This window comes from Salarias fasciatus, chromosome 16 (genome assembly GCF_902148845.1).
Source record: "Salarias fasciatus chromosome 16, fSalaFa1.1, whole genome shotgun sequence".
NCBI lineage: Eukaryota > Metazoa > Chordata > Actinopteri > Blenniiformes > Blenniidae > Salarias > Salarias fasciatus.
In genome coordinates, this window is record NC_043760.1 from 14,591,440 (window position 1) to 14,603,813 (window position 12,374).

The 12,374-nt window shown below is 44.1% G+C and overlaps 1 protein-coding gene across 1 annotated transcript in view; it reads left to right on the top strand.

The window, feature by feature from the left end:
* The window catches only part of hdac4 (histone deacetylase 4), a 130,379-nt gene that overhangs the window by 40,496 nt on the left and 77,509 nt on the right, over nt 1–12,374 (top strand). Inside the window, exon 3 of the mRNA XM_030111416.1 lies at nt 7,509–7,571. Coding sequence (XP_029967276.1) covers nt 7,509–7,571 — 63 coding nt within the window. The remainder of the gene's footprint in view (nt 1–7,508; nt 7,572–12,374) is intronic.

The window sequence follows — 12,374 nt, forward strand, 5'->3', positions numbered from 1 at the left end:
CAATATCAAACGGCTACTTCAGTTGTTGGCAGACACATTCATTTGCGAAGCAGTATTTCTCATTCTCCTTCTGTTTCCAGTGGAACAAAAGGACAGTATATATGAAGCTGCCATATGACCACGTGAACTTGATGTAACTAGTATCTTCATACTAACTGCTTACTGTGTGTGTGTGAAAAACAACCAACTAAAGATTCTTCTTGCAACTCGATCGAGGAAAGGAATTTATTTCAGGCAATATCAAATTTCACTACAGTGGTTTATCTTTTCAGAATGTTGAAGTTGTGGTCATTTAGGTTTGTCTTTTTCAGGGGACAGCTTAAATTGCTCAAGGCAACACAGAATTAGCTTCCTTTTAGCTCGAACCATTTCAGCGCTTATTGTGATGCTCATAATACAGTGAGATTTTTTTTTTAAGCTTGCTATGAACTAATGTGGTGAAAAGAACATTTCTAACACTTCTCTTCACTTTCCATGAGGAAAATCGGATGAAGAAATAGACTATTGTCTCTGCTAAATACAGAAATTGCAAGTTTACCCAGAGATGAAGTAGTTTTTTTTTTCAGTTTCGTGATGGATATCTCAATTTGGAATGAGTCTCTTCATATGTTGGACGCTCGGCAGATAATCTCGTGGTTTAGAGTGTTGGTGACAGGTTGGCGTTGCTGGCACCCTTTCCGGCTGGCTCCGAGTTTGCTTGTAGCAGAAGGGCAATTTTGGTGGAGCCTCAGCAGACAGGATGGCATAGTTGGCAGAGCGGAGGGTGGCAGAGCTCTGACGCCGGTATCGGGGGCTCGGAATACACCAGACTCGAGTTGTAGAGGACTAGACAGGTTGGCATCGGCCGGCGCGCTGTCGCGATGACTGCTGGTCAGGTGTTGCAGGAGAAAGTGGCCCCAATCGAGACAAGTTAGCACTTTTTCCAGTCTTTCAGGGAAAGTGCGTCATCATTTTTGACATACTTGTTTTGTGTTGCTTAATGCTTCCCACTGTTTGTGTATTATTCTCATATCTGTCGTTGCATTGTTGAGAGGTTCTCCTTAGCTCTGTATGCCCGGGTGTGTATCCACTGAAGCAGCACTCCTGCTTCCTGCTAGCCTGCGAGCCAACTTGTCGCCTTGCCAGCCATCGGTAACTTGGCGCTGCCCCTCTTCCTTTTCCATGTGGTGATCACGTATGTCTATCCACAAGGAAGTCTGTCGACATATCCCGGCTTTTAAAAGTGGGATGTGACACGTGGGGGGGGGGGAGGCAAATCGCTTTCCTCTCATACTTTTTAACATCTATAATCACTTTCACTGGCCACAGGTATCGTGCTGTATGTGATGAGGGAATAGCGTGGATCGCATGGTGCTCTTCACTGAAGCAGGAACATGACAACAACCTGCAGGACTTAAGTACACTCATAATAACATATTAGCATGTAAAGAAACCTCTTGGTGTGGTTTAATTTCTCAATGGGATCTGCATGCTCCTCTTCAGCGCCGCTCTCTCCATCTCCACACAGCCCAGAGTGAAGGCCCGGACCACAGGGGTCCTCTGGAAGTGGCTGCGAACCTCTCCGTCTCGTCTCTCTTTAGCCCCATCACCGCGGATACTGGTCGGACTGTGGAGAGGGCGGCCATTCAGCTGAACGCTGAGACAACAGGGATATAATTTGGGCCGTGGGGCTGAGAACATGAACCGTACTGCTGCTCTCTACTCGGTTGTCTTCTCTAGTGGAGTTTACACCTGACCTCTCTGTTTTTCTGGGGCTTCAGTGAGAGTGTGGTCTAATTTTATCCTGCTTTCAATGTGCCAGTGTTCTATAATACAGCTCAGACTAGTGTCTTCATAGGTAATTCTTCTTATTCATCAACAGGAAGGGGTTTGATTGGCAAAGAAGAAAGTAATCCCAAACATACAGCATGTTTTTAACAAGAAGTACTTTCAGTGTAAAGAAGAACAAGGGGTCCTGGAAGTGGAGCTGTTGCCCACATAGAGCCCTGATCTTGGCATAATAAAGTCTGTGTGGGTTTCCATGAAGAGACAAAATAATCTGAACCAGGCTACATCTACAACAGATCTGTGCTCAGTTCTCCTCAAACAACCTCTGTGCACGCTCCCTCAAGAACTGAGTGCTGAGAAGAATTGATGCTGCTTTGAAGATCACTCCATGAACTGACTCCTCCCAACATGTTTCACTTTGTAATTGCAGGAACTTGATGAAAATAAACAAGAAACAGTCTTGCAGGTCTTCCACACCATCTGAAACCTCTGACCTCTGACCTTTCCTCTTTGTTCGTCCATAAGATGAACAGCAGACTCTGGAGAACAATAGAAGCTCACTTGTTGCTGCTGCTGCTTGATTTTTTTCTTCCCCTGGATCCTGATCTTATTAATGATACTAACCTCAGGTGTCGCCATGTTATGTTTACATTGCGCACTAATTAAGTTGCCGCTCTGCTTGTTGTCCAGGGACTGCTTGGCGTTTGTCAGCTGCCGTGCAGTGAAACGCATCAACAGTCAGCAACTGGCACTGAGACTGCTCCACTTTGGTGGCTAATATGTGTCTTCTGAGACTAAAACATCCTGGCTGCTCAGATTTTATTAAAAAAAAAAAAAAGAAGAAGAAGAAGAAGACTGTTTGAGCTGTGAGTCCGTCTCTGTGGATCTTTGTATGTTTGTTTGCTCTGGTTCCCATGGCGATTTCCTCTCATCACACTGTGTCAAGGCAGAGAGCACTTGACCCGTCTTCCTGCTCAGGCGCTGAAGGTCACTGTGGACAAGCCATAAAGCTGCCTGGTTACCACGAGACAAGTTTACTGCACACACGCCGAGAAATGCACACACTGGTGTGCACTCGCCACACTCGACTGAACCGTTAGTGGGAGGGATTTCTAGCATTTCCACACAATAGCAAGTTATTTCACAGCAAAGCAGCAGATAGTCGTGGACATTAAATCCGGATCCTGGAGGACCGTTGTCCTGCATGTTTTCAGGTTTTCTGAACTGTTCTCTTGAGAACAAGTAAGCAAACTGGATCACTGCAGAAAACAGGGCAAGAAATTGGTTTGTTCAACCGTAGTGGGGCCAGCAGTCACTGGAATAATCTAATCAGCTGATCAAATGATTTTTGTTTTTTTACACCTAGTCACAGCTTATGTTTCTATTCAAGGAGACAGAATTGTGAAAAGATACGTCAGCAACCTCAAGTGTCCTAAATTTACCATCCATCCATGTGTCCGTTGATCCATTCTTCTGTCCATTCATCTGTGCTTCCGTTTGTTTATCCTGCTGTCCATCCATCCATCCATCCATCCATCCATCCATTCATCATCCATCCATCAGAAGTAGTAATTCTGTGTTTTTGTCATGAACAGTTGCGTTCATTCCCACACTGAGGGGACTGAAGGGCGGCGTTATACAGGACTGTCTCAGAAAATTAGAATATTGTGATAAAGTTCTTTATTTTCTGAAATGCAATTAAAAGAACAAAAATGTCATACATTCTGGATTCATTACAAATCAACTGAGATATTTCAAGCCTTTTATTATTTTAATATTGCTGATTATGGCTTACAGCTTAAGAAAACTCAAAAATCCTATCTCAAAATATTAGAATATTTCCTCAGACCAAGTAAAAAAACAAAATTATAACAGCAAAACAAAATCAAACATTAGAAAATGTCCATTAATGCACTCAGTACTTGGTTGGGAATCCTTTTGCACGAATTACTGCATCAATGCGGCGTGGCATGGAGGCAATCAGCCTGTGGCATTGCTGAGGTGTTGTGGATGCCCAGGATGCTTCAATCGCGGCCTTTAGCTCATTTGCATTGTTGGGTCTGGTGTCTTTCAGCTTCTTCTTGACAATACCCCACAAATTCTCAATGGGGTTCAGGTCAGGGGAATTGGCAGGCCAATCGAGGACAGTAATGCCATGGTCAGTACACCAGTTACTGCTGGTTTTGGCACTGTGGGCAGGTGCCAGATCATGCTGGAAAATGAAATCATCATCTCCATAGAGCTTTTCAGCAGAAGGAAGCATGTCGTGCTCTAAAATCTCTTGGTACACAGCTGCATTTACTCTGGACTTGATGAGACACAGTGGACCAACACCAGCAGCTGACATGGCTCCCCAAACCATCGCTGACTGTGGGAACTTCACACTGGATTTCAAGCAACTTGGATTTTGCTCCTCTCCAGCCTTTCTCCAGACTCTGGCGCCTTGACTTCCAAATGAAATACAAAACTTGCTTTCGTCTGAAAAGAGGACTTTGGACCACTCTTCAACTGTCCAGTGCTTCTTTTCCATAGCCCAAGTCAGACGCTTTTTCCGTTGTCTTGAGTTCAGAAGTGGCTTGACCATGGGAATACGGCTCTTGTAGCCCATTTCCCGGACACGTCTGTGAACAGTGGCTTTTGATACCTGGACTCCAGCTTCAGTCCACTGTCTTTGAAGCTCCCCCAAATTCTGGAAGCGGCTCTTCTTCACAATGCTGTTAAGCCTGCGGTCATCTCTCTTGGTTGTGCAGCGTTTCCTGCCACATTTCTCCCTTCCAACAGACTTTTTGTGAATGTGCTTTGAAACTGCACTCTGTGAACAGGCTGCTCTTTGAGAAATTTCTTTTTGTGTCTTACCCTCCTGATGGAGGGTGTCAATGATGGTCCTCTGGACAGCAGTCAGATCAGCAGTCTTCCCCATACTTGTGATTTAGTTTACTGAACCAAGCTGAGTGTTTTTCAAGGCTCAGGAAACACTTGCAGGTGTTTCGAGTTATTTAGACGATTCAAGTGATTAGTTAAATAGTCTACTAGTATACTTTTTCATGATATTCTAATATTTTGAGATAGGATTTTTGAGTTTTCTTAAGCTGTAAGCCATAATCAGCAATATTAAAATAATAAAAGGCTTGAAATATTTCAGTTGATTTGTAATGAATCCAGAATGTATGACATTTTTGTTTTTTTAATTGCATTTCAGAAAATAAAGAACTTTATCACAATATTCTAATTTTCTGAGACAGTCCTGTAAATGAAGGGATGGCTATGAGAGCAACAGAGGGAAGATTCACTCACTTTCATTTTCAACTCCTCCTTTGTGTGCGTGTGTGTGTGTGTGTGTGTGTGTGTGTGTGTTTGAGTATGAGTGTGTGATTGCTTGGCCTGTCTCGTGCCCGTCAAGCTCTGGTGTCGTCTTTCTGCCATCTGCCACTGCCACCCTACTGACACACACACACACACACCACACAGACACTGTATTCAGCTTTCTTATAATAGTCTGTCAATTTGAAACCACCTCTTATCTTGGAGAATACTTCTTTCTTGCTTTGTTAGTTTTCCACAAACAAAAATTCTGCCTACAGACATATTAATTTTGGGGTTTTTTTTGGCTTTGCCTATCTGGTGATCTGGTTGACATGAAGGACCGGCTCAGGGTGTGGGCAGCGTTGATTTGGTTCTGGTTCTGAAGGAGCTGTTGATGGCTTGAACAGTCCAGTCATAACTGGGTGGTTGAGGAAGTTTTTTGGTGTGTAGTTGACTGTGTTGTTTTAAATGGGAAAAAAAAGACAGTAATTTGGTTCAAAACGATATATATCTATATTTTTTTTAACTTTTATATTTATTTTGAATTTATATAGCTTTGTTTTTAATGAATGGACTTTGAAAAGCAAATATCTTCTGCTTGTATTGCTTTCTGTTTTCATCTGCTTTGTTTATGTCGGGGAAACAAAGGGAGCAGGCTTTTTCCCAGAATATGAAATTCAAGAAATGCATTCGGTGTGTGTGTGTGTGTGTGTGTGTGTGTGTGTGTGTACGACATGAATATTTAATTGGGCTCCTCCTCCTGTCATGTATAAATCATGGAGCAGTCTGCTTGGGCTGAAAATAGCGCTTAGCAACCCAGAAAAACAAAGTCCATAGTAGTGGTGGGTATGTCATATGCCGCTGCTCGCTCATGTGTGACACAGCACATGGTCTCTGTTCACATTTTCCTTCTGCGAGGTTCCCCCCCTCTCTCATGCCGGTGCCCTCGGATTCGGGACAGACGTCGGTGGAGCTTTGCGATCTTTGTTTGTTTAGAACTCTTTAAAGATCTTCGTCACTTTTGGAAGATATTTCTCGTCTCGAGCGGCTTCAGAGTAAACCCCGGCAGCCTGCTGTGTCTGCGCCGACACCCACTGAGCGCAGACAAAGTTAGAAAAACGCAGCTTTATAAGAGTTTGCTTCCTGAAAGCTGCAATAATTGCGGGATTACTGACCCCGCCATCCGCAGCAGCTGCCAATCTTAAAGATAAACTAATGTAGGCTGAGTGATTGCATAATGTCAGCAAGCCTGGCAGTGCACAGCTTGGAGCAGAATATCCAGAGTGAGAGCAGAGACTTTCACAGACGCTCAAATTCGAACTACATACAAAGTAAAAAAATATATATATATCATGAAGTTAATGTTGGAAACTGACAGGCCTTCTAATAGTTCAGCCCACAAGGGTATTTATATTACAGTCGGAAAGCATTAGGACTGTGGTGTATGGGTTTATGTTTCACTGGAATATATTTTTTGATAAGTGATTATTAGGTGCTGACCTACAGACTGAAAGACTTACATCAGTGCTTTTGATTTGTGTGCTAAATACTAGGAATTTGACAACAGTGATGTATTACTTTAGAAATACCAGCAACAGGAATATAGAATATGTGGACATATAGCATGTCATTTAGTCCGATTCATCCAGACTACAACCTTGTTTGTGTTTTAAATCAGAGTTTTCCAAATTAATTGGATTAATTAATAGGAGTTGTGAAAAAGATGCATCTAAAGGTGTACTTTGAACCTTTCTAGAAAATAACCCGCCTTCATCCATTGATTTGACATCGGCCGGAAAACAGAATTCTTCAGTTTATCGAGGTTGTTATGAGACTTGATCTGTCTTCCTAATGACTGTTCAACAACCGGAGCAGAAAACAGTCTGGAAACATAAAACAGAGGAGTGAAATGATCTAAAAATGTGTAGAAAGTGGTTCTGAAGGAGAATAATCACTGATCTGAGTAGATTTTAGTAGAAGCTACATCACGAGACGTCGGTGTCAGGCTTGAAAACGCATTAGAGCTCTGGCTTCTGGACAAACCTCGAGTTTAGTTCTGGCTGGACTGGCGAACTCCTCAAACTGGATTTATCATTTTGATTTCCAGAGGCATCAACCATTCTCTTTTCAGAAGAATAAAGATGCACTCATGGACAGATCTATAAAAACATTAATTTTAAGCACGTTCCTTCGGCGCTGAAGGCAGTTTAGCAAACAGTCAGAGATGAAGTTTGCTTGAAGCAAAAGCTTTTGACATCTCGCCTGTGATTGCTGTCTCTTGAGTGTTTTTTTTTCCAAAGTGTGATTACTCTCACTGTGAAAGGAAAACGACTGTGCATGAAATTGATTATATTCACCATAATCTTAATCTTTTTGAACCAGTCGGAACCGTTGCAGGACTGGAGCTCATATTAACTCCTTTTGTCTGTGTTTTCCAGGTGGTCTGACCAGTAAGGAGCAGCCGCTGGAGCTTCTGAAACCAGCTGCACGCAACCATTTCAGTAAGACTTGTGCACATGTGCCTGTTTTTTTGTTTTCCATCTTGACACGGTCGTTGAGATGTCGGGTCATTAGTATCCAGACGGACTGGGGTTCTCTCCTGCAGCACCCATCGCCACCAGAAACACTCTGCAGCTGAGTGATTGATCCTGTCACGCTGTCGGGGTTTTTTTTTTTTTTTTTTTTTTCTCTTCCCCCAGCGTTACACCACAGGTGATTACAGAACATTAGCGCTCAATGGGGGATTCAGTAATATGCCGTTGTTGCCTTTGCCTGCTAATGCACAGCTTAGGAAGTCACTCTGTCAGTGCCTGTTTATGAGGAAACTTATCATTTAGTCCCAAGCATGTAATCATTTCCACCAGCTGACGTCGCACGTCGTTTTTAGTACGCGACGATGTATTATTCAGCGGCCGACTCCATTTAGAATTAGCGCTCCCGCGTGCCGGCGCCCGCGTGCGTTTTACGTGCGAGTGCACGTGCATCCGGGGGTGAATTTTCTCGGGGCCGTAATGTTCTTGTTGACTCTGGCGTAGGACGGTCGCACCACATCAGCACGTCATCAGCCCACAAGCGGCATGTTTGTCCCATGTGGCGGCAGGAAATGCTGATGCGGCGCTGATGTCACCGTGACGGGTGCCAGGGCCCGACGCTAATGGCATGTTTCCTGACACACGTACACCGATGGCATCAACAAAGAGAGGCAGATGTACGCTCGTTCGGTGTTAGGTATCTGGGCCCCGAGCGTGACGAGGGACCCGAACGTACAACGAAGAAACCGAAGTGCCTTGGATGTCTGGAGCCACCGGGAGTCATGCAGCAGATGGTGTGGCCCCCACACAGGCCTGATCTCAACATCATGGAGTCAGTCTGGGAGTGCACACAGAGACAGACGGCACATCCCACAACCACAGAAGAAAAGTGGCATCTCAAGATGTTTTCACCAACCTACATGACAATAATCTCACATTAAATCTGCGCGAGTTACTCTAAAAGAAAATATATTGTTTTAATGGTTCCATTTCCATTCAGTAGTTTTTTAGGTTACTGCGCTTTTTTGATTGTGATGATACACGTGATATTAGCAATATATTGTAGACTTCACTACATTTAAATGGTGAATTGTTTAACATTATTGTCCATTAATACTGGTTGCTGCGTGACGTCTGGCACCTTGACGAGCAATGCAAGCAGTTGTCTCTTCAGATTTGGTGATTCACGGTGCAAAAAAAGGGATAATGAAGTGTCGTTTTTATTTCCTTAATTACAGAACTTGAAAATTAGATTGATTCAAGATTGCCAGACTGGGAAATACTGAGAAACTGTGATGCAGAACAACTTGTAAAAATAGCAACACAAACTGCTTTTTATCAAGAGATAAACAACATAACCTAACTGATGTTCTCTCAGTGGATCAATTATTAATGCACGTTTAATGCATTCCTCAAAACCACATTTACTGCGAAATCATTTCAGTAAGATTTAATTCCCTGGGGGTGTGATTATAATATACAGTTGGACAACTGAATTCAGACAAACGGAGTCCCTGAGCAGACTCCCATATGTTATCTCGCCCTGCTTCACCACCTTGCATTAATCCTTCGAGTGTGGGTTCGATACCTGCCTTTGGCGCGCCGCCGTCTTTTATGAGAATTCGAATTAATCAGATTTTACCATTCACAGGTTGTTTAACCCGCTCCCTGAACGAGAGAGCGAAGCAGAAAGAGGAGGAACGAGTGGGCGAGTGGCCGTACAGAGAAAGAGGAGGAAATGGACGGAAAACTTCTCCGTAATGGTGTACTCTAATTCTGCGGTTTGTGAGACGCTGTAACTTCCGTTCCCTGCAATTAGTGACAGGCGGAGATTAACCTCCGACAGCTTGTCTCGTGTGAAGGGGTCAAACGCGTTCAGACGATCGCCGGCGTCGTGCATACGCTTCCTCTGCCTTAATGCTGGTAGCATGTTGAAGCCAATACACTCCTCTGTTGTCTGTCATTTTGACTGACGGAAGATCCACACTGCTGTTTATCCTGCTCACATGATGGAAAGACCGCCATGTTAAAAGAAAAAAGGTGGCTAATAAATAACTCTGATAAGCAGGATAAGTGCATTTAGCAACCTTTTTTTGCTGCCGGGTAACCGAAGCTTATAAATGGATGTTCGGAAGCTGACATGCAGAGACTCAGGAGATGCCGTGGGTGTTTAGAGTGGTTTCTTTACTTCAGCAAATAACTCAAGTACCAGATGAGTGTCACAGTTTTGAATTAATTCCTGGCCTTCAATCACTTCCCACTTGAAATGACTTGCAGTGTCAGTATTGATGTCAGAAAGATAACTTTTCCTCTGTTCTCTCTTAACCTGACGGCGAGTGTCGCTCCTTCACGTACCGCTGGCGCTCCGACGCGATGAGGCAAAGTGTCTGAAACGTACCGATGCTTCGCTCCTGACGTCGGACTCCTCGCGGCGCCGATCAGTCAGGGAGGGGCGGTGTCGCGGACACTCGTATGGACAGATGGCGAAGTTGAAGTGTTCTGATGAAGTTTTTCATCAGATCAACAGTGAGAAGCACAAACGTTTCAAAATGTGGTTATATTTTAAACCCAGTGTATCTTTAAGGTTAAGAGTTGAGACAACCAATAAGCGAACAAACTTCTTATTGAATTAATGTCTAATATATCAGCATTCCGCAGCATCAGTGACTCGAAAGTAAATACACTATTTTTTTACATTTTACTGCAAAAACCATTCCACGTCTAATCCTTGAACTGCCTGGTGAATTTAACACGCTCGCATCTGTGCTCCTTGTTGATGGAATCACTGGATCAACGAGCTGAATGTATTCAGTAGAGAAACGCCGCGCTCGTTCCAGCTCTAAGAATAACTAAACGTTTAAACGCCTGCCAAAAAAAGGACAACAGCATTTTATTGGAATGAGTACAGTACAATGCTCTATTAACACATTCAGAGGATGTGTTAGAATTAATTAACTGGATGCCAAGAGCAACAGTGACACTTCCTCTGTATAAGTGTGTGTGTTTGTTTGTTCTGTCCTGTAAAGTCCTTTAGAACGGGCCTTAATGCGATGGCAGCAGCAGTTGGCACCAGTCACCTCCTGTGCGTGTATGTGAGTGTGTGAGTGCGTGAGTGTGTGTGTGTGTGTGTGTCGGGATCAAAAGAGGGATCATAAGGACAATCGGTGTCAGTCGAAGGGAAACATGAATATAATGGTAACTTAAAAAAAAAGAATGAACAGCGAGGAGGAGGAGGATGAGGATGAAGAAGGCTGCGATGGAAACAGATTTGGGTGCATATTAATCAGGATGACTAAATTGCGCACAGGAGGAGGTACTGTACGAGGAGCAGAAGTCGGCACCTTTCAAAGTCACTTCCACACTTGGATGTGAATGCAGATCGGAGCATCTGTTTGTATCTGTGAAAGCACATGTGACTTCAGAAGAGCGCGCGACAATTACAGACTAAACAAACCTTTATAAGTGTGTGTGTACGTGTGTGTGAGAGAGAGTGTGTGTTTGCATGTCTGTCCATCCATCCCACCGTATAAGCTAAACTGGGCTTTTTTTTTTTTTTTCCTCCTCCCTCTGCAAGCCAAAACAGCTTTCTCCCACTCTGCACAAATTAGCAGCAGCCCACGCTCCACTCACACATAACTGTCAGAGCACAGACGCTGCAGGGAGTGAGGAGGAGGGAGGGGAAGGTGAGAGAAGTGATGAAGGAGGTGGAGGAGGAGGAGGAGGAGGAGGAGGAAAACGAAGACAAATTGAGAGGACTGAAAAAAAAAAATATATATATATATATATATATAAAAATGGAGGAGCGGAGTGGGAGAAGGGGCCGAAGTGACAGATAATGTAGACCAGAAGTGGTTTTGTAGCTCGCAGAAGGGCTTCATTATGGCTCCTTTCATCAGCGCCTGCCTGGCGCGCTCTGCTGTAATCGGCAAGAAACATGACAGTTGTCTTTTTTTAGCCCCCCCCCCCCCCCCCCCCCCAACCACCCCTCCAAAAGACTCGATGCTTTTGTGCACATGTCCATTTTCTGTCTGCTCATCCCTGGTATTAAGCCGCGGCGGCGGCGAGCGAGCTGACGGGGTGGAAGACCTGTTGGTCAGCCCTCCGTCCTCCGGCTCATCCTATCTTCATAAAGAGTTGTCAATAATCTATGAGCACTTAAGAATGTGAGAGCAGGTTAGTGGGAGAGGCAGGAGTGGGGAGAATAAATGCAGTGAATGGTGAAGGAAAGAGAGAGAGAGAGAGAGAGAGAGAGAGAGAGAGAGAGAGAGGGAGAAACAGGAGGGGAATGGCAATTTGAGGAGAAGAGGGCCTGAGTAAATAGAAAAAGAGGGATGAGGAAAGGCACATTATGCAAATACCAGCAGCCTCATTACCATTTCAAAACTCTGAGAAGGAAATTACAAAAAAAAAAAGTGGAGGAGAGATATTTTTTTGGACTATGCCAAATTCTCTCTCACTCTGCATCTCCCGTTTCTATACACAAATCTCACACTTGTGCATCTTTATATCTCTGGCATAACATATCCCCTAATCTTAACCGCTACCCTCATCCCTTGCTGAACTGCCATTCAGTTAGAACTTGCCCACATGTTAAACACATTTAGAAAGAAAGGGGGAAAAAAAAAACAGACGTAACACTCAATCAGAAACGGAGAGGAGTGCAGCATGAAAGCTGACAGTCTTCCTGCTGAAAAGCCTGAGATTGGAGGACGAGGTGTGTTCCAGAGGACAGCCCATCTGTAGGTCACCATGACCAGACACTTGTCTGCCAGC